At 40.3% G+C, this 21,099-nt stretch overlaps 1 protein-coding gene across 2 annotated transcripts in view; it reads left to right on the top strand.

The window, feature by feature from the left end:
* The window catches only part of LOC132883700 (desmoglein-2.1-like), a 47,529-nt gene that overhangs the window by 22,225 nt on the left and 4,205 nt on the right, over positions 1–21,099 (top strand). The window contains exons 2-13 of one of the 2 annotated variants that reach the window (XM_060917634.1): positions 5,798–5,926; positions 6,091–6,252; positions 6,356–6,497; positions 6,655–6,818; positions 6,971–7,105; positions 7,268–7,453; positions 7,645–7,949; positions 8,178–8,320; positions 12,623–12,844; positions 13,136–13,369; positions 13,515–13,642; positions 15,503–15,772. In XM_060917634.1, coding sequence (XP_060773617.1) covers positions 5,798–5,926; positions 6,091–6,252; positions 6,356–6,497; positions 6,655–6,818; positions 6,971–7,105; positions 7,268–7,453; positions 7,645–7,949; positions 8,178–8,320; positions 12,623–12,844; positions 13,136–13,369; positions 13,515–13,642; positions 15,503–15,772 — 2,220 coding nt within the window. The remainder of the gene's footprint in view (positions 1–5,797; positions 5,927–6,090; positions 6,253–6,355; positions 6,498–6,654; positions 6,819–6,970; positions 7,106–7,267; positions 7,454–7,644; positions 7,950–8,177; positions 8,321–12,622; positions 12,845–13,135; positions 13,370–13,514; positions 13,643–15,502; positions 15,773–21,099) is intronic. The other variant, XM_060917635.1, reaches the window with a different exon arrangement.

Here is a 21,099-nt window from a genome sequence, read left to right as displayed (position 1 = left end):
CTAACCCGGAAGTGGGTCTGGTTGTCTTGAAACGGGCGGGGCTTTAACCAGTATGTTATTTTAAGCATGCAACTGATATGGGTTGATCAGAAATTGTTATATTTATTGCTGATTAGAAAACTATTTACAGGACAGCATCAGCATTGAGCTTCAGATCAATGGTTTTGATCACGATAGCAAACGAACTATTTACAGAACAAGTTTTGCAACAATGAATACAACACATGCGGTTGCAATTATGAAATGTAATGAACAAGAGTTTTCATACTCAACATAACTTTCTTTTTTTAACTTTTAATTTTTTTATGATCAGTGTGATTTTTTTGGGGGGGTTTCTTTTTTATTTTTTTTATTTCCACACCAGGTGTGTGTGTGTGTGTGTGTGTGTGTGTGTGAGTAAGAGAGAGACAGAGAGAGAGATGGGGGGGCAGGGGGGACTGTGTTCTACGGATCAAATAGTCCGATGCTGTTTTTCAGATCTGCATTGACTTTAATGAAGACCAGTTGTTCCACATGGCTAGGGTCTAAGTTTGCACGCTGTGGACTGATCACATTTCCAGCTGTGCTAAAAACACGCTCAGACTGGACACTTGTAGGTGGACAACTGAGAAGCTGCAGTGCAAAGCCTGTAAGATTGGGCCAGCACTGAAGCTTGCCTGACCAGTATTTCACTGGGTCATCGGTAAGGCTGATGTCCCCATCTGCCAGGTAGGCCTCCACATCACCTGATGGTATGTGTCCTCATTGGAATAGCCTATTTCTTTTTCTGCAGGAAAGACAAGACTGAAGTGCTGCTGGTGGCAGGTGTCTCTTCTGTGTTTCTTGCAGGTGTAGCCACAGGGTCACAGAGCTCCAGCCTGAGAAGTAATGTCCTCTTCAGTGCCTCCACATCAACATTGTTTGGAAAACAGCTGGCCTTATATCTGGGGTCAAGGAGAGTGGCAAGCAGAAATGTGGAGTTTGCAAAAATTGGTTCGAAACACCATTCTAGTTCTTTGCTCAGATTGGCTGCCAGTCTCCTTGCTGCTGTGCCTAACTTTTCCCTGGACTCAGCCGCAACATCTTGGCCCAGCCCCACTGTGGCATCCTGATCATCATCACCAGCCATGAACTGATCAGATTCATCCTCAGATTCCTCACCAGCTGCAAGACCTCCCACATGCAGTGACCTGATGATGGAGCACAGGCCATGCAGGAGGGGGATGACCTCAGAGATGGAGGCGCTGTGTTTTGAGAGCGCCCGTGTGACCTCCTCAAAAGGACTAAGAACAGTGAGCATGTCAGATGCTAACCTCCACTCATTTGGATAGATGATTGTTGGAGCTCTACCCATGTTAGACTCCTGTGTCATAATCTGCACAGCCCTGCGCTGCTCCACCAGCCGCTGGAGCATGTAGAACGTATAGTTCCACCTTGTTTTTATGTCTGTTATGAGCATGTGCTGGGGGAGGTTCAACTGTGTTTGCAGCTCATGTAGTCTGTTGCTGGCTTTGCTTGAGCGATGAACATGGCCAGATATGATCCTGGCTTTGGAGAGAAGGGATGTCACAACCCTGTCCTTCTCCAGTGCTTTGATCACCACCAAGTGAAGCGTATGGGACATGCAACGGATGTGCCCATATTCAGTCAAAGCTTTCACCATGTTGGCTGCATTATCTGAAACAACAAACTGTATTGTGACAGACTGACCAACAGACTCTTCCCACTCTCTCATCTTTTCTTTAAGGCAGCACAGAATGTTGTTTGATGTGTGCTCAAAGTCCAGCACACCAACATTTAGCAGCCCTGCTTTCCTCTGTACTGAAGCTTCCCCTACACGTTCACACCAGTGCCCAGTAAGACAGAGATATGCATGTGCATTGTGATTGCTGGTCCAGAGATCTGTAGTGAGGTTGATGGCACCTCCTTCAGCTGCCTTAAGTGACTGGACCAACTCCCCTCTCATTGCCTCATACAGCTCAGGCACTACGATTCGACTGAAATAGTGCCTCGATGGGATCTTATACTTGGGCTCTAAAAAGCCAACAAGTGTCTTGAAGCCTCTCCTCTCCACCACAGAGAAAGGTTCAAGATCAGTGCAGATCATTTTACCAATCATCTCTGTAATTTGTTTTGACCAGGGATGGTTTGCTGAGAATGGCTGCTTTGCTGCAAATGCAGTGAGTATTGGTGAAGAGGAAGATGAATGTGAGCCCTTAGCAGCACCCAGCTGAACACCAGTGACCCGAGAAGGAAGAGGAGTGGAGGAGGAGGTGGCTGATACAGTGGGCTTTCTAATGTGATGGGCATATAGCAGATGGTTATGTAGAGATGTTGTGTTGTAATGTTTTGCATCTTTACCTCTGCTTAGCTTGGACTTGCAAAGCTTGCAAATGGCTTTGGAGGGATCATTTTCAGAAACAGTGAAAGAGTCCCATACTGCAGAAGTCCTCTTGGTCTTTGGTGGAGGAGGGCCTCCATCACCAGATGCAATATTGGTCTCAGTGGGGGAAAGGTGGGTGTTACTGCCACTGTTTTCATTGTCACTGATTTGACCCTCACTGTCCTGCAAGGTTAAGCAAACTCTGACTGGTGGTTCAGTGTCAGCTGAAGTACTCTCTATATCACTCATTATTCTGTATCACTGATCATGGGGGGGGGGGGGGGGGGATTGTGTGTGTGTGTGTGTGTAGCTTAATTTGTAATATTATTTATACCACTACTACCTAGAAAGTGTCAGACACTCAGTGCGTGAAGTAAAATAAAACTGGTTAGAGCCAACTGACGGCTTAAAAAAAAAACTCCGACGACCGGCAGAGAGAGAGAGAGAGTGTGTGTGTGTGTGTGTGTGTGTGTGTAGCTTAATTTGTAATACTTATACCACTACTACCTTTATTTTTACATGAATTACAGCAAGAAAGTGTCAGACACTCAATGCGTGAAGTCAAAAAAACTGTCTTTAACCGACGGTTAAAAAAAGAAAAAAAAATCTCCGACAGGCAGAGACGCAACGCGAGTCGCTTTCCACCAAGCACCACGTCTGGACCCACGTTTACCAGAACTCTACTGGTTATAAGTAAGTACAAACTGAAATAAAAAGAAACTTGAAGCTGAAGAAACCCGAAACGTTAACGGAAAAGAGCCGTGAACCTGAGTGACTGAGGGAGAGACAGAGAGCTGTTCTCTGTGTGAGTGAGCAGAGCGGTGTGTGTAGAGGAGGGGTGCTGTGATGCTGTGTGAGGATTTTCATTCAGTCCGAGCACAGATATTGACTCATATTACTCATATAATACTCATACTCAGCAAAAGTGCTTTATCCGTACCGGATACTCGTTTCAGCCGAGTATCTGGCTCAACTCTAATCTAATTCTGTGGAAATTTTTGTACCCTTCTCCTGACTGATACCTTTCAACAGTGAAATCCCTTTGATGCTTTGTAAGCTCTCTGCAAATCATGGCTTTTGCTGGAGGACGCAACTAAGTAAATGTCTGAACTTTATTTGGAGTTAATCAGAGTAATTTTAATTGATGGCAGGTGTGAACCCAAAAAGACTGAATGCTGTAATTAAATCAAAAGGTGCTTCAACAAAGTATTAGTTTAAGGGTGTGCACACTTATGCAACCAGCTTAGTGTACGTTTTTTCCCCCGAACCGATTTGTTTGATTTTCAATTGAATTGTACAGGTTATAGGTCACATTAAAGGTGGGAAAAGTTTTGAAATTATTTATCGTGGTCTCGGGTTTTTCTGATGTAAAAAAAATAAATATATCATTTTAGCGGTGTGTGTACACTTTTTATATCCACTGTAGTAACTATAATCACCCTTGCAATAATGATTTCAGTAGATGGTTAATGTTCAGTTCCCTCTTCATTTGTACTCTATTCAAAGGCACAACTGAGTCACACAGGTTGAGAAATGTGCAACTGACAGTAACAGTTTTATCCAAAATAGTTTTTCCTGCTTTAGTTGATTTATTTCCATTTCACATGCATGCAGCTGTTGTAAAGTTCAGTCTGTTTGTGTAGAACACTCTCAAACTGTAAGTTCATTACTACACTCTGGCTCCATGGTGACATTTTGCACAGGACTGGGTTCCTCTGATAACAGAAACAAAGCTTCAGTGCTTTCTGCTCTTAATCTTTTCTGGGGGGGGGGTTCAAGATATATTATGCAGGTTGCTCCTTGTTGTTTTTTTTACTGAGTTATGTCCAAGTTGTTTGCTTGGTGCCCAATCTGGGTTTTCCATGTCGAATAAGGAAGATGGTTCACCTGTAAGAAAATCAAACACTTTCATGAAGCCGTGAACTCGAATGCGAACAGAAATAAAACAAGATTCTTATGCAAACTCTTCCATACTCACTTACGACTTTCTGTTTTTTAAAATACAAGTTCTTACCTGAAATAAAATGATCACTACAAACACGGGTATTTATGAATTTCTCTGGAGTTTTCAGGCTTAGATCCTCTCGTCATATTCTCTCTAACTCTTCATGGTTCTTGAAGCATTTGCTTCTCTTTGTTAACATTTTTCTTGATTGCAGGGAGATGGTAATACCTTTTATCTATTTCTCTATTTGAATGATTGGAACAACCAAAAACAGTGAAAAAATGAACCATATTTAAGACAGATTAAGCCTTAATTACACAAAAGGCAGTGTCTGTTTGTTTGTCTCCTAGGTGAAATTATCATGTGATGCATGACATCATGCGCAAGGGGTCTATTGCTCCCTGGGCGCTGTAGCATAGCATAGGTATGTGTATGTGTGCTCATTGCTCACTTGTGAGCATGTGTTCACTACTTCAGATAGGTTAAATACAGAGAAGGAATTTTGCTGTGCTTGAGTGTACATGTGATAAAATAAAAGGTTTCTTCAATGGAAGGGATAAGATTTACAGAAAATCTGACTTTTTGTACAAAGGCGTTAATGTGGTCAGTTTCATAAGCTTGCTGAAATTTAAATAGTGACCTAAAAAATGTGCAACATATTGAATATTCAAAAAGTCAAGATGGGGCTCCTGTCTCATTTTTTTGTTTGAGAATTTTCAAAATTCTAAAACTTTGTTTATTTCCAGTTTTAAATAAATTTAAAAAATCCCAGATTTCCAATGTGTTCTCAGACTTTTGAACCCCACCATATGTTGTTAGTCTTTTTTAAAAACTGGGTTTTTAAAATGTTTTTTAAAATCTATATTCTATTCACATTAAAACCTTAGAATCTTCTGTAACTGATAAGCTTTGCTCTGGAAATACAACAAGCATGGCTTTTTAATATCAGCATATCAACCAAAAGGTGGAATGTTCACATGTGTTATGCTCTGCATTAGTAAAGTTGGAGCTCATTTTGTGCTGTGCTGGTGTTTCATCAGGTTGAGAATATTCTGAGTCAGGCTCGAAGCACTACTCTGGCTTGTTTGTGTAAAGTGTGGTATTTGCTGTGAGAGACATTTGGAAGAGATGAACACAGTGCTGTGATAGACAATACCCAGTCAACCAAAGGCTTGTTTACACAGGAATGTGGCGGTTCTGGATTTTTTCGCCATTTCATGTCTTCTGTGTTGTGGCAACCCAAAAAGCAGAACGTCAGCTCATGCACTTGAAACAAAATCTCCATTTTCAGCACAATATTAATAAAAGTCCACAGCGCTTACAGCAGCTGACTTGAAGTCATACAGATTGAGGAAAAGCAATCCTGCTGCAGTATGAACAGAGAAGACTGACACTAACCTCAATATAAACAAATCTTTGGCAACCATAGATCTTTGTGATAATTTAAAAAATGAACTACATTTCAAATGCCTCTCTGTCTTTTCTCCTAGTGTGTGTTTGAAGCTGGAGCCAAAGCAGACCACTCTGTATCCCTCCAAAGGCACAGGAGAGAATGGATCATCCCTCCACAAATTTTGGAGGAGAATGTAGACTACACTAAAAAGCCCTTTATTGCCAGGGTGAGAATGTTCTCTTTAATGAATTTTAATTAATACATGAATTAATTTTAGTTTTCTACTCTTAAATTTTTGAAAAAGAAAATACATTTTAACAGTTTATTACTTACTTAATCTTTTTAATCCCTGACAATCATTTTGTTATGCTATTTTTTTTTTTTTTTTAGATTAAGTCAGACGTGGAGGTTGAAAATAAGGGTGTAATAAGATATTCCTTAAAGGGCATCGGTGCAGACATGCCACCCTATAACTTGTTCATTGTGGACCCTTCCAATGGCAATGTTAAAGTAACTGGGATCCTAGACCGAGAGACCATTTCCCAGTACCATGTAAGTTAATCATTGAGCACTAGTATAACTTATAAACAGGATGATGATGGCAGTAACGATAGTGATACCTTTCTGATGATGATGATGATGATGGGCTTCACAGCTCTCTGGAATTGCAACGTACACTGATGGCTCAGTGGCAGAGAATGATATTCAGTTGAGAGTAAAGGTGAAAGATCAGAATGACAATGCTCCCATCTTCTTACCCATGAGCACAGGATCTGTGTATGAGCTCAGCAAGAGAGGTAAATGTGAAATAATTGACAGATGACCTTTTTTTTTAAAAAGAAATTTGAAATTGACACTTTCGTAGGTCTGAAGATGTTGCATAAAACACAAGGAGGTGATGAGATTAGAATAATGGTGTTAGATAAGTGTTAACATTACCAATGAAATGTTTAGGTACGACTGTAATGAAAGTAACAGCAACAGATGCTGATGAACCTGGGAATATCAACTCTCAGATCTTCTATATGATTGTTGATGAGAACCCTCCAGGAGAGATGATGTTTGATATCAATCAGAATGGAGAAGTGATTGTTAATAATAAAAACTTGGACCGAGAGGTGAGGCACCACACACTGGTCAAGGCTAGAATTTTGTACAGAATGCTATCATAAATCTGCTACAATCAATAAAGAGAGATTGTCTTTATTGTAACATACACCTAGTATTTTGAAAAGATGAGTGTTTTGTTATAATACCTATCTCTCTACAGAAAGTTGACCAGTATAAGCTTACTGTAAGAGCCTCAGACCTCAATGGGGGTCAAGGTTGCAACACAGCGACAACAACATTAACTATTCAGATCAAGGATGTCAATGATAACATCCCAGTACTGGAGCAGGACTCAGTAAGGCAGCACCTGTTTAATCCCTGTGTTCCTACTCATTCCAGTGTTGTGAAATTTGACAGTAGTTGTCAATAATATGTAATATACAAGACACAGAAATATAATCACTTTTGATAGACCAGTGAGACAGTTATCCCTATCTATTTCTCCTTTTGCATACAGTTTGAAGTCAGTGTTGAGGAGAACACAGAGAATGTGGAGGTGATGAGATTGAAAGCCACTGATCTGGACTTGCCAAACACTGAAAACTGGCACGCTGTGTACACCATTGTGTCAGGCAATGGGGGTGGGCATTTTGATATTGTCACTGATCCAAAGACCAACGAGGGAGTCCTGATGCTTGTCAAGGTTGTCAATGTTTTATTTCCCCCAATTTTCCTGTATTGATCACCAGGCTTATATTGCTATAAGTTAGGACAAATATGCCACTTGTAACATCATATTGCCTTAGTGTGACATTGTGATATGAAGAATGATGTTCATTTCAGTGTGAGTGCTTGTACTGTGCAGAAGAAGTAACCAATGTGCTTTGCTTTCAGAGTGTAGATTATGAGCAAGTAAAACTCATGAAACTGGGCATCATTGTAAGCAATGTGGCTCAGTTCTACCCAGGACATAAGCCTTCAGGGATACCTGGACCTACAGGAATGTCCGTTGGTGGTGGTGGTGGCAAAGTCTACACTATCAATGTTAATGTAAAGAATCAGCCTGAAGGCCCGATCTTCAGTCCCAAAGTGAAGCAAATTCTGGTTTCTGAAAATGGAAAGATGGTTGATATAAAAAAGGCCCTCACAACATACACCGCTATCGATCCAGATACAGGATTACCTGCTCATGGAGTCAAGTGAGTCCCTGTTATTATTTTTTCATGACATATTTGATTAGCAGAATCTTTTTTAAGCTATTCTGACATACAAATAGGTGACAACACGGAGCATTATAATCTTAAGTAATGGCACTACTCTGTGTGGGAATATCTGCACTCATATTTCTGCACAAATGTATTCATGTTTTCCCTTTATTTGTTACCCATCTCTGCATGTGAACTATACTTCTGGTTTTCCTCTCTCAGATATGTTAAAGGCTCTGACCGAGACAACTGGCTATCCATTGACGAGAAAACTGCTGAAATCAAACTGAACAAAATCCCAGATCGAGAGTCTCCATACCTGGTCAATGGGATTTACATGGCAGAAATCCTCTGTGTTAGTCAAGGTTCATAACGCCAGTTAAATTATTTTGAGATTAACAAATGATTTCTACTCCCTTGATTCTTTCAACAGATAATTTTCTGTTCAACTATTATCGTGTATTTTCAAACTGTGCACCATAAACTGTTGATATTTTACTTATTTTAGGAAGACCGACTGAATATTAGACAGTATTACAAGGTCAAAATCATATACAGTGAAGTCCAAAAGTCTGAGAGCACTCGTAAAAATTGTGTTTGCATTCTTTTTCAAATTAACATGAAGGTTTTCATTACAAATGATATCAGCGACAACTTGAGTAAAAAGTAGGATCTTTGAAATATATACTTGCATTTCAGAGTTGCTTAGTATTTGGGGTGTCCCCTTTTTTGCTTTAATGACAATTTGCACTTGAGCTGACATGAACTTCACAAGTTTGTGCAAAACCTTATGATCCATTTTAGATCAAGTCCATCGGAGTGTCATCTGAACATACTTCACTAGAAGAGATGAGTCTCATGGAAAATCTGGCCTTTTGTACAAAGCTGTTAACATGGTCAATATCACAAATTTACTTGCATTTAAATAGGGACTTCAAAATCTTACAGAATCTTGAGTATTGTAGTGTTGAAAGATGTATTTTTTTGTTTTAGAATTTTCAAAATTCTAAACTTTTATATTTATTTCCAGTTTAAATTTTTTAAAATCCCGATCCGGGTCTTTTGGTGGAATGGGAGAGCAGCATGGGCACGTAAGTCGGGAGCTCCCACATGCCAACATAATAAACTCCACTAAATCTTGAGATATAAATACCAACAAACTTTGAATATGAGTGGAGGTTCAACAAAAACAAAGAATAAAAAGAACCTGGACATTCAAGGTAAAGAATTACCAACTAACAAGAGCTAGTGAATACTGGAAGCTTAGTATGGCCTCATTTCAAAGCAGCCTGGACAGCATTAGTAAACACATTCAAGCCCTGCAAAGCGAACTGAAAATAGACCTGAAAACATTCAAAGATGAAATTACGGCTCAAATGAAAAACAGACTGACAGAATTCAAAGACATCAATCAGAAGTTTGCAAAAATACCCACAGATATCGGAGAGCAAGATGAGAAAATAGGAGCTGCTCTGATGTGTACAGAAGAAATCAAGTTGTGGAGCCATGAAGCAAACTGTGCATTGCAGGAAATAATGAAAGAGCAGAAACTGATAATGTACAAACTAAACAATTTGGAATTGAGGTCTAGATGGAATAATTTAAGGATTTATGGCATACAGGAGGAGGTAGAGTCAAAGAGCGACTCAGTTGCACAGTCTATGGATAAATGGATCCGTGAAGAATTCTCTATCAGTTCTGACCTCCAGATTCAACACGCACATCGAGCCTTAGCTCCAAAGCCAAAAGCTAGTCAGCCTCCCTGATCTATTGTCCTGAACTTCCAGCAGTTCACTGTGTAGGAGAGGATTTTTACTGTTTATTGCACATACAAAAACAAAATTGGCTTTACAAAATATAACAAATATAAAGACATGCAGGGGAGGCCTGAAACATGCATGATATTGAAAAACACATGGGAGAAGAAAACAGTCACTCTCTATGGAAACAGGGTATATTTTGACCACGATTACTTAGAAAGGATGATGCAACAACATAAAGCATGCTCTAGTATTCAGAAGATCTTAAAGAGAGAAGGCATCCACTTTCAGACACCTCTCAACAAGATGCGCATCCACTGGGCCAGTGGTGTGAAAACTTATGGCAGTGTAGAAGAGGCAGCCAGCGACCTGCAGGAGAGAGGATAGGATGTGGATAACGCAGGGATCAACACCAGAAAAACCATGCTCATCGAAAGGCTTCAGTTAACGAGGACCACAACGTGGAAACACAGCGGAAGAGATCGCACAGGGGAGGCCAACAGACACATGCTGGAATGACTTCTAGAATTTCCGCTTAGGGGAAATAGCCCTGTTCACACGGCACATATTTGCATCGATGCTGCACCGATGTATTTTGTTGCGATATATCTTACACCGGTGTAAATTTTGCGCAGCGTTCACACGTCACAACCCTGCTTACTAGAGAGAAGCGTGTTAGCACCGGTGCAGCCCCACTTGCGGTCACACGGCAGTTTCTGCGACCGTGCAATAGTAGCAAAAACTTTATAATTTCCTTTGATAGTAATAAAGTTTTGATATCATTTCCTTTTATTATTATCATTTCCTATCATTATTACTATCATTTCCGATAGTAATAATGCGGAAATGAAATATGCGCATGCGTGAAAATGTACTTCCTTTTCCCGGTTGTCATGGCATCATCAAGCGCCGGGAAAACAACGTGGATGAAGACACCAGTGTTGCCAGATATTGCTGACTTTTTCCAGCCCAAAATATGTTCAAATCCACCAAAATGCACTTAAAACTGACAATCTGGCAACACTGGAAGACACGCAGTTCTGTTGTTGTTGATATTCGCCATTTTGGAAGCGCAAAATACCAGGATGCAAATTATGCAATGCCCGTATGTAATCAACTCTCCTCACGCGTAGCGAGTCTACCCCTGTAGCGTTCAGACGTCCCATTTTATATCGGTGCTGCCCCGCAAACTAGCATTTACTCCGGAGTAAATTTCTTAAACCACCTCCCGAGCAGGGTTAGATTTGCACCGGTTTAAGCAGCTTTCAGGGGCTACACCGGTATAACTTTGTACCGTGTGAACGCTCTACCGGGGCAGCCCCGGTGCTACACCGGAGTAAAAGTTGCCGTGTGAACACCCCTAATAATGCAGGATGAGTACCTACATCAACCCAAGTTAAAATGAACATGAGAATGACATAACTTGCTAGGTGAAGGTAAAGTTTAGAAGTTTAGCTTTTGAAGGTTATAGATTAATGGACTGTTGGCTTAAGTGGGACTGAAATGCTGCTGCAAGGACAAAGTCTAAAGTCCTTCCTGCACCATGCCCTGGTATTCCCAGGCAATCTCCCGTCCCAGTACTAACCAGGCCCTTAAGGCGCATTAGGTGGCGCTGATCTCAGTTTCTATAGCCCTCAGCCTCTCGCCTATACAGCTAGGGTTACAGTGGGGGGGCTAGTCCTCTGGTAACCATGAGAGTTTGACTCCCCACTTGCATCTGTATTCCAGCATGCCTTGTCAGATGGCAGTAGGTACCATTTTTATGATGGTCTTTGATATGACCCGACCGCGAGTAGAACTCCCGATCTCCCGATCAAAAGGTGGATATGCTAGCCACTAGGCCAGTTTGCAGTGCTGCAAGAACTAGTAAGGGTATAATATAATCCTTATAATCCTTTGGATCATGACTAAAGACACTAATCCCCCCCCCGAAGGGAGCAATAATCACAGTACTCCCTAAACCATTAAAAGATAAGGCATATTGCCAGAATTATAGACCAATATCAGTATTAAATGTTGATTACAAAATCTACACCTCAATTATATCAAATAGGCTCCAAACATTTGTACTTGATAGATGAGGTTCAAACTGGGTTTGTTAGGGATAGACAAATGCAAGATAATGTTAGAAGGTTACATAAGATACATAAAGACAATATATCAGCGGCTTTGATCAGTTTAGATGCAGAAAAAGCATTTGATAGTCAATTAGGAATTTTACTTCAAACTTTAAAAGCAGCATGCAAATGTAATACCTGCAGACTTGTCACTTTTCTATGTCGACTCACGTAAAATACTTTGTTTTGAAATAGATAAATAAATCATAATTCCACCTTACCTTTGAATAGTTTTAGCCCAAACGTCGTAGCATCTTTAGCAACATCGTAGCATCGTGTGCATTTAGGAACAGCATTTTCTTTCAGAATTTGTAATTCTTCCTCACTTACAATGACAAAGTCATTGGCCACCACTTTGCCAAGTTGTTCGAGTTGACTATCGAGAAATAGTCCAAATTTCTCAGCCAATCAGCACGTACAATTTCCTATAATCACCTGCATATTTATACTAAAAACTATTAGCATATTTGTCCTCAAAACATAGCATTTGTAGATTTCTGGAAGGCTAGGCAGGGCAGTTATATAATCACCAGGAGAACATATAAGCATTGCTTTTGCAAATAGAAATAAAAGTTTATTCCAGGGATTATGGCTCCACTTGTCCCGCATGCGGAAAGACAGATCACACATCAATATTAGTAAATTATCTCCCATTATTGTTTTTCATTTTGTCTTTCCGATATCTTAAATCTGTTCTTCAATACATCCTTTAGAAACAAACCCACCTATCCTAAAAAAGAGCATCAAAATGTACTTTTCAGTATGTAATACTTTCCCTCTGTCATTATAGATATGCCCTTTAAGACAGCGACAGGCACTGTCGCCATCCAGGTGGAGGACTTTAATGACCACTGCCCTACTCTACCTGATCCCAAACAGACAATGTGCACCACTCAGGAAGTTTTGTATGTCACTGCAGTGGACGACGATGATTTTCCAAATGCATATCCCTTAACATTCATTGTCCTGCCTGAAGGGACAGATGGAATTTGGAGTGTGGAGCACTTTAATGGTACAAATTTTTAGTAATCTGAAAGCCTAAGATGATGATGATGGTGGATTATTATTATTATTATTATTATTGCTGTTGTTGTTCTTGTTGAGAGAGACTTGCATTATGGTAAAATGAATCAGAGAAATAGGTTGTCGCATGTTAGTATGTAGGTTTTTGTCTAATATTCCCACATATATTAATGTAAAATTAAATTGATCTATTGTGGTAAATAAATGTAGATGGTCTCCAATATTATTTGCTCCTTACATGATATAATTCAGTGATGTTGACTTAATCATGTTACTGTAGATACAACAGTCATGTTGAAGCCCCAAGATGCACCGTGGCCAGGCCCTCTTCAGGTGACTCTGGAAGTTCGCGATCAGCAGGGGATTTCGTGTCCAGATAAGCAGGTGCTAAAGGTGACTGTCTGCACATGTGATAAATCAGCAACATGTGGCACCATTGTGGCTCAAAGAAAGGGCTCGGAACTTGGCAGTGCCGGAATTGGTTTGCTTGTCCTGGGACTCCTCATGCTATTACGTGAGCGTATTTTCATATCTGTTACATCAGTGTTGACTGGACTGTTTTTAGATGCATCCCAGTAGACCTTCTTGTACTGTTACAAAAACTGAAAGACTGTAAAAGAAGCCTGCATCAACACTCAATTTCTGAACTGCTTTCACAGTTATTCCACTCCTACTGCTGCTCTGTCAGTGTGGAGCGGCTGCCATGAGCGGACCCTTCACTGACATGCCTTTTGACACTGAAGAGCATCTGATTTCCTACCATACAGAAGGTCAGGGAGAAGACCGGGTAAGAGAGATATCTCAACCTCTTGTTCTTCAGCTTCATTTGGTTATTCCAGTAGCACTTTAGTTGTATAGTCCAATGTAGACAGTCTACAAACCATCCACTGCATTCACTGTTCACTTTATTAGGAATACCTGTACACCTGCCCATTCATGAATGAAGAAAAACTGTGATCTCCGTGATCATTACATGAATATTATTTTAAAAAAATAAATAAACCGCAAGTTGGCCTAGTGGTTAGCGTGTCCGCCTCTCGATTGGGAGATCATGAGTTCTACTCGCGGTCGGGTCATACCAAAGACCATCATAAAAATGGTACCTACTGCCATCTGGCAAAGCACGCTGCAATACAGATGTGAGTGGAGAGTCAAACTTTCGTGGTTACCAGAGGACCAGGCCCCCACTGTAACCCTAGCTATGTAATAGGTGAGAGGCCGAGGGCTACAGAAACGGACATCGGCGCCTCCTAATGTGCCATATGGTGTGGGAAGGACTTTAGATTACATGAATATTGATACCAAATGGACTGGTTTGAGTATTTCAGAAAAATATTTCATAGTTTAAACAGACTGGTGTGGGAAAAAAAATATTGAGTAAGTAACAGTTCTGTGGGTGGAAATGCCTTGTTGATAAGAGACGTCAGAGGAAACTGGCCAGACTAGTTCGAGCTGCCAGGAAGAATATAACCAATATAACATAACCAATCGCTCTTTAAAACTCTGGTGAGCAGAAAAGCATCTCGGCATGTACAAAACATCAAACCTTGAGGTGGATGGGTTACAACAGTAGAAGACCACCTCTGTCCAGTTTTGGTGAGTCTGTGCTCATGATAGCCTCAGATTCTTGTTCTTGTCTGACAGGACTGGAACCTAATGTGGACTTTTGCTGTTGTACCTCATCCACCTCAAGGTTTGAGGTCTTGTGCATTCTGAGATGCTTTTCTGCTCACTGCAGATGTAAAGAGTGATTGTTTGAGTTATAATAGACCTCCTGTCAGCTCAGACCAGTCTGGTCATTCTCCTCTGATCTCTCTCATCAACAAAGTGTTTCAGCCTGCAGACCCTCTTCACACAGGATGTCTTTTATTTTCCACACCATTCTGTGTAATCTCAAGAGACTGTTGTGTGTAAAAACCACAGGAACTCAGCAGCTTCTGAAATACTAAAACCAGACCATCTGGCACCAACAACCTTGCCACGGTTAAAGTCACAGAGATCATAATTTTACCCATTCTCATGTTTGACGCAAACATTAACTGAAGCTCTTGAGCTACATGATTTTATGCATTATGCTGCTGCCACATGATTGGCTGATTGGATAACTGCATAAATGAGCAGGTGTACAAGTGTTCCTAATAAAGTGGACAGTGAATATATAGTCTGCCATAAACCAGCCTATAAACTGATTCTCTACAAAGAGCCAAATTATGTTTGGTTACCTTTCAATATGCCATTAAGTGAAACAGTAGAGTTCACATTATCTGAATTTGAAACTGTGATAGAATGAGTTGATCATCTATAAATGATCATGTAAACATCACAAGCTATAAACTGGACTGTCCAAAAAAGTGAAATCAAAAGGATTTATTGGTAATCTATTAAACATTGGAATCCTTAAACTGTGGATATTGTTTAGTATTAGTTGAGGCACTGTTTTACGACAGTCACCTGATAGTATATTGACAGTCCATAGATGGCTTTTATGACAGTTTGTAGAACATTTACATTGGATATCAAAATAAGTTGTTATAATTAATCCGAGTTTCGTAATAGTGGCATACATGCAGTGGCTGAAATCCAGCTGTGATACAAAACATTCATGTAACCTCTGCTATTCAAATCAATTTAATTCTGAATTTGACAGGATGTGCCCTTCCTGAGTAACATTGCTGGTCCTAGAATGATGCCAGGTGGCTTTTGGGCCATCGACAGTGCAGCGAGTGGAGTTGCTGCCCTTGGAGCTGCAGGAGGTGCTGGTTATGTCATCAATGGAGGTCAAACCAGAAATCAGATTGAAATGGCTTCTATGAGTCAGGGAATGAACGGATATCTTGGGATGATGAGGGAGGAGTTTTCCACGTATGACAGTGGACTGCACCTTTCAGAAGACTTCTTCAACCATTACTACTCACATGTAAGTGGAGACATATTAGCGGAGCTCCTGCGTGGGTCTAAGGCCCGCACGAGCGGAGCACCATACCTAAGAAAAAATGGTAAACCCTTCGAGTCGATTTTTTGTGGTTTGTCCGTATACGTGTACGTGTACCACCACTCATACACACCGCCTAGTGGTCAGTGTTAGTAATTACCAGTCATACACACCACCTACACAGTGGTGTAGTGGTTAGCGCTGTCGCCTCACAGCAAGAAGGTCCTGGGTTCAAGCCCCGTGGCCGGCGAGGGCCTTTCTGTGCGGAGTTTGCATGTTCTCCCCGTGTCCGTGTGGGTTTCCTCCGGGTGCTCCGGTTTCCCCCACAGTCCAAAGACGTGCAGGTTAGGTTAACTGGTGACTCTAAATTGACCGGAGATGTGAGTGTGAATGGTTGTCTGTGTCTATGTGTCAGCCCTGTGATGACCTGGCGACTTGTCCAGGGTGTACCCCGCCTTTTGCCCGTAGTCAGCTGGGATAGGCTCCAGCTTGCCTGCGACCCTGTAGAACAGGATAAAGCGGCTAGAGATAATGAGATGAGATGAGATACAGTTAGGTCCATATATATTTGGACACTGACACAAATTTTCTTTTTTTACCTGTTTACTGAAACATATTCAAGTTATAGTTATATAATGGACATGGACATAAAGTCCAGACTTTCAGCTTTCATTTGAGGGTATCCACATTAAAATTGGATGAAGGGTTTAGGAGTTTCAGCTCCTTAACATGTGCCACCCTGTTTTTAAAGGGACCAAGAGTAATTGGACAATTGACTCAAAGGCTGTTTCATGGGCAGGTGCGGGCAATTCCTTCGTTATGTCACTCTCAATTAAGCAGATAAAAGGCCTGGAGTTGATTTGAGGTGTGGTGCTTGCATTTGGAAGATTTTGCTGTGAAGAAAACATGCGGTCAAAGGAGCTCTCCATGCAGGTGAAACAAGCCATCCTTAAGCTGCGAAAACAGAAAAAAACCATCCGAGAAATTGCTGCAATATTAGGAGTGGCAAAATCTACAGTTTGGTACATCCTGAGAAGGAAAGAAAGCACTGGTGAAATCATCAATGCAAAAAGACCTGGACACTCACAGAAGACAACAGTGGTGGATGATCGCAGAATAATTTCCATGGTGAAGAGAAACCCCTTCACAACAGCCAACCAAGTGAACAACACTCTCCAGGAGGTAGGCGTATCAATATCCAAATCTACCATCAAGAGAAGACTGCATGAAAGTAAATACAGAGGGTTCACTGCACAGTGCAAGCCACTCATAAGCCTCAAGAATAAAAAGGCTAGATTGGACTTTGCTAAAAAACATCTAAAAAAGCCAGCACAGTTCTGGAAGAACATTCTTTGGACAGATGAAACCAAGATCAACCTCTACCAGAATGATGGAAAGAAAAAAGTATGGCGAAGGTGTGGTACAGCTCATGATCCAAAGCATACCACATCATCTGTAAAACACGGCGGAGGCAGTGTGATGGCTTGGGCATGCATGGCTGCCAGTGGCACTGGGTCACTAGTGTTTACTGATGATGTGACACAGGACAGAAGCAGCCGGATGAATTCTGAGGTATTCAGAGACATACTGTGTGCTCAAATCCAGCCAAATGCAGCCAAACTGATTGGTCGGCGTTTCATAATACAGATGGACAACATCTGTATTACTCTCCCTGAAACAATATGACGGCAGGTTTACTTGCTCCTCCTACTCAAGCGAGTAGGATGCTTCTTTGCTTTGCTCCTGCTTTCTTAATCTTTATTTCTATACTTTACTTTCTCATTGAATTTCCACTATTTTATTTTTTTTAATTTTTTATCTTTATAAGCTTTTAATTTAATTTTAATTTAATTTCCACTATTTTTTATTTATTTTTTTTAAATGCCAGGAAGCAAAAAATCCTGCAGAAAATGCATGGAATTAGAACAGAGGATTTCTATTCTGGAATCAAAGATTAATGCTCTGCCAAAGACGGACGAATTAAAAGCGATATCTCAGGAAAGGAGTACTGAAACAGTGGCTGAGAATGCAGAGATTGCGCTTCGACAGACTGAGGACATTGCAGACCAAGTGGAAGAATTCATAACTCAACCTGTAAGTACTGAAAACTGGCAAATGATGGGTGCTAAGCCAGAAAACAAAAACAGAGTAATTACTTCAACACCAGCTCGTTCTACAAATTACAATAGGATCTACAATCCTATGGAAAATCCACAGCCTATAAGGCTTCAGAACAAATTTGAATGCCTCAGGGATGTGGAAGAGGATTTGTCAAGCGGACAAACACATAGTAAAAAGAGATCACACCAAGATCAAAGAGCTGTGAGAAGAGGCAAAAAGCAGCTCGTAACACCACCTGATCCCACAACCCTTGTTCTTGGTGATTCCACTGTAAGACAATTAAAAGGTTATGAGATGATTATTTGTTGTCTTCCAAATGCATCCATCTCTGACACCAAAGACAGCATTTTGAAACTCATGTCCGAGCATAAAACTATAAAACGTATCGTTGTGCATGTGGGAGCAAATGATGTTTTCAGAGAACAGCTGTTTGTCCAAGATGATTTCAGAAAACTTTTTTCTGAGCTCTATAAGACTGGAATTCAATCTTTTATCAGTGGCCACTCCCAGCGAGAGGAAGTTTTGCTTTTTCTCGACTCTTCAGTCTTAACACCTGGCTTGGAAAAACTTGTTCTTCATTTGGTATGAATTTCATAGACAATTTTAACCTTTTTTGGAATCGCAAAGAATTTTACAAGCCAAATAGCACTGAACTCAGCTGGATTGGAGCCAAAGTCTTAGCAGACCACTACAAACTTGCAATCTTTTCTCAGCCAGCACCGAGGAAAACAGTTGATAAGATGTCGCAGACTGACATAGTTACAAAGCCTAAACAATCATCTTTGCAAGTCGTCATCAAGGACACACAAACATCTGACTTGCAGGCCTCCCAACATTCAAAGACAGATGACTCCACTTCTCCTCGGATGGATTTCCCAAATAGCATGAAAAAATTGCTCCCAATGGCTACGCTTTCCTTTTCCAGCCCAAATCTGTCGTGACAAGCAGTGTATCCAGTACATCAAAATTGTGTTTGTCCAGGACTTTCAGCTGGCTACAAATCTTTTTCACCATCCAAAAGATACATGTCATCTCCAGTCCTTTCACCCTCAAAGCAAATGGAACATTTAGAAAGTCTTGTTTGATGTAGTCTGGGTCCCTGCAAATGGATGTAATGTTGAAAAAAAGCTGGGACCCGATGTTGACACTATTCCTGTGCTGATAAGAAACAGAAAACATAGAGCACATTTAACCCTGGGGGTGAACCAATCTAATCTCCTTCCTGTTTTAAAACAGCATCAGAGTGCACAACCAAATATTGCTTCTAGAATTTCTGTAAAGCTAGCTCTTCTGAACATTAGATCACTTTTAAACAAGTCATTTTTAATTAATGATCTTATTTGTAAACACAATCTTGATTTTTTGCTTCTAACTGAAACCTGGCTGGATCAAGCAAATAGTGCTACCACCCTTATCAAAGCAGCTCCCCCAAATTTTAATTTTTTGAATGTTACCCGACAAGGGAAAGGTGGAGGGATCGCAAATATATTCAAAGTCTTTTTTCAATGTAAACAATCCTCACTTGGTGATTTTATGTCCTTTGAACACTTATGTGCACTTGTTACATGCTCTCCTAACATATTATTATTAACTATTTATAGGCCTCCGAGACATTCAGCCAAAGTCTTTCTTGAAGAGTTTGGTGAACTGTTATCAGTCATTTGCTTAGAGTTTGATTGTCTTATTATATCTGGGGATTTTAACTTGCATGTAGATAATACTGATAACATTTATGCCAAAGAACTATTTGCAATTATTGATAACTTTAACCTGGTACAACATGTACAGGGACCGACCCACTCTCGTGGTCATACTCTTGACCTCGTCATCACAAAGGGTCTTACTGTTTCTTATCCTGTTGTTGACCTGGCCTTATCTGATCATTTCTGTGTTTTCTTTGAAGTTTCTATGTCTCCTCACATTCAGAATAGCTCAACGACTATAGGTAGGAGAGTCATAAACGACAACACGTGTTCTTTTTGAGCAAGCTCTCTCACAGAACTCAACCAAAATGTCAGACTCTGTAGATGATTTACTGGAATTTTTTAATTTAAATATGACCCAAATTATGGATGATATTGCTCCATTCAAAATAAAAAGAGTCAATGATAAGCAGAAAGCACCATGGAAGCAGTACCCGGCTGTAGAGGCTCGTTCGTAGTGAGACCTTGAGAAAAGTGCTATAGCTTACGCTGACAAAGTCTCTGTCCCAAAGTAACTGTTTCCACTCTCAGCGTCCGTGTGCCTTGCAATAAATCCACTTGAAACGTCTTGAAAGTTGAACTTTAATCCTCGTTTAACAATTACAAAGGTTCTAAGATACAGAGAGTCGGTGAGTCAGAGAGTCAGGTAAGAAAAACTGTTCGCTTCCACGGCTTCTCGAGATCTACCCTGAGAAGCGCGAGACCGTTCTTATATAGCTGAATGAATTCTAATTCTAATTCTTGAGAAGTGTGAGACAGTTCTAATTCTTATTCTAATTCTTCACATATGAATTCTTAAGAAGCGTGAGGCAGTTCTAATTCTTATTCTAATTCTTCACATATGAATTCTTAAGAAGTGTGAGACAGTTCTAATTCTTATTCTAATTCTTCACATATGAATTCTTAAGAAGTGTGAGGCAGTTCTAATTCTTAACATATGAATTCTGATTCTTTTAACCTTGCCACATATTATTCATCATCTTAATCATGAAATAAACTACTTATATGAAATTACACACTCAAATGAAATTATATATACCATGTAACATAAATTGTAATTCACATCTATATGAATTCTACTTTGGCCGTTACACCGGCTGTTAAACTGCTAAAGAGAGAATGTAGAAAGACTGAAAGAAAATGGCGCAAATCTAAACTTCACATCCATTATCAAATCCATAAAGAGATGCTTTGTAATTATAATTATGAAATTCGTAAAGCAAGACAGTCTTTCTTCTCCAACATCATCAGCAGGAATATGAACAATGCCCGTGTGCTATTTTCAACAGTAGAGAAGCTAACTAATGCCCCACCACAATTAGCACCTGAACTTCTATCAGTTAATAAATGCAATGAGTTTGCATCTTTTTTCAAAGGTAAAATTGATAAAATAAGGCAGAATATTTCTCATAATATATCTCAGTTGCAAAAAATTGAAAAACTGCAATCACCAATGACACAGATAGATAACTTTAACACAATGTCAGA

The sequence above is a fragment of the Neoarius graeffei genome, chromosome 3 (assembly GCF_027579695.1).
Source record: "Neoarius graeffei isolate fNeoGra1 chromosome 3, fNeoGra1.pri, whole genome shotgun sequence".
NCBI lineage: Eukaryota > Metazoa > Chordata > Actinopteri > Siluriformes > Ariidae > Neoarius > Neoarius graeffei.
The sequence above is the reverse complement of the archived record's forward strand: the minus strand, read 5'-3'. Positions and strand labels throughout refer to the sequence as shown.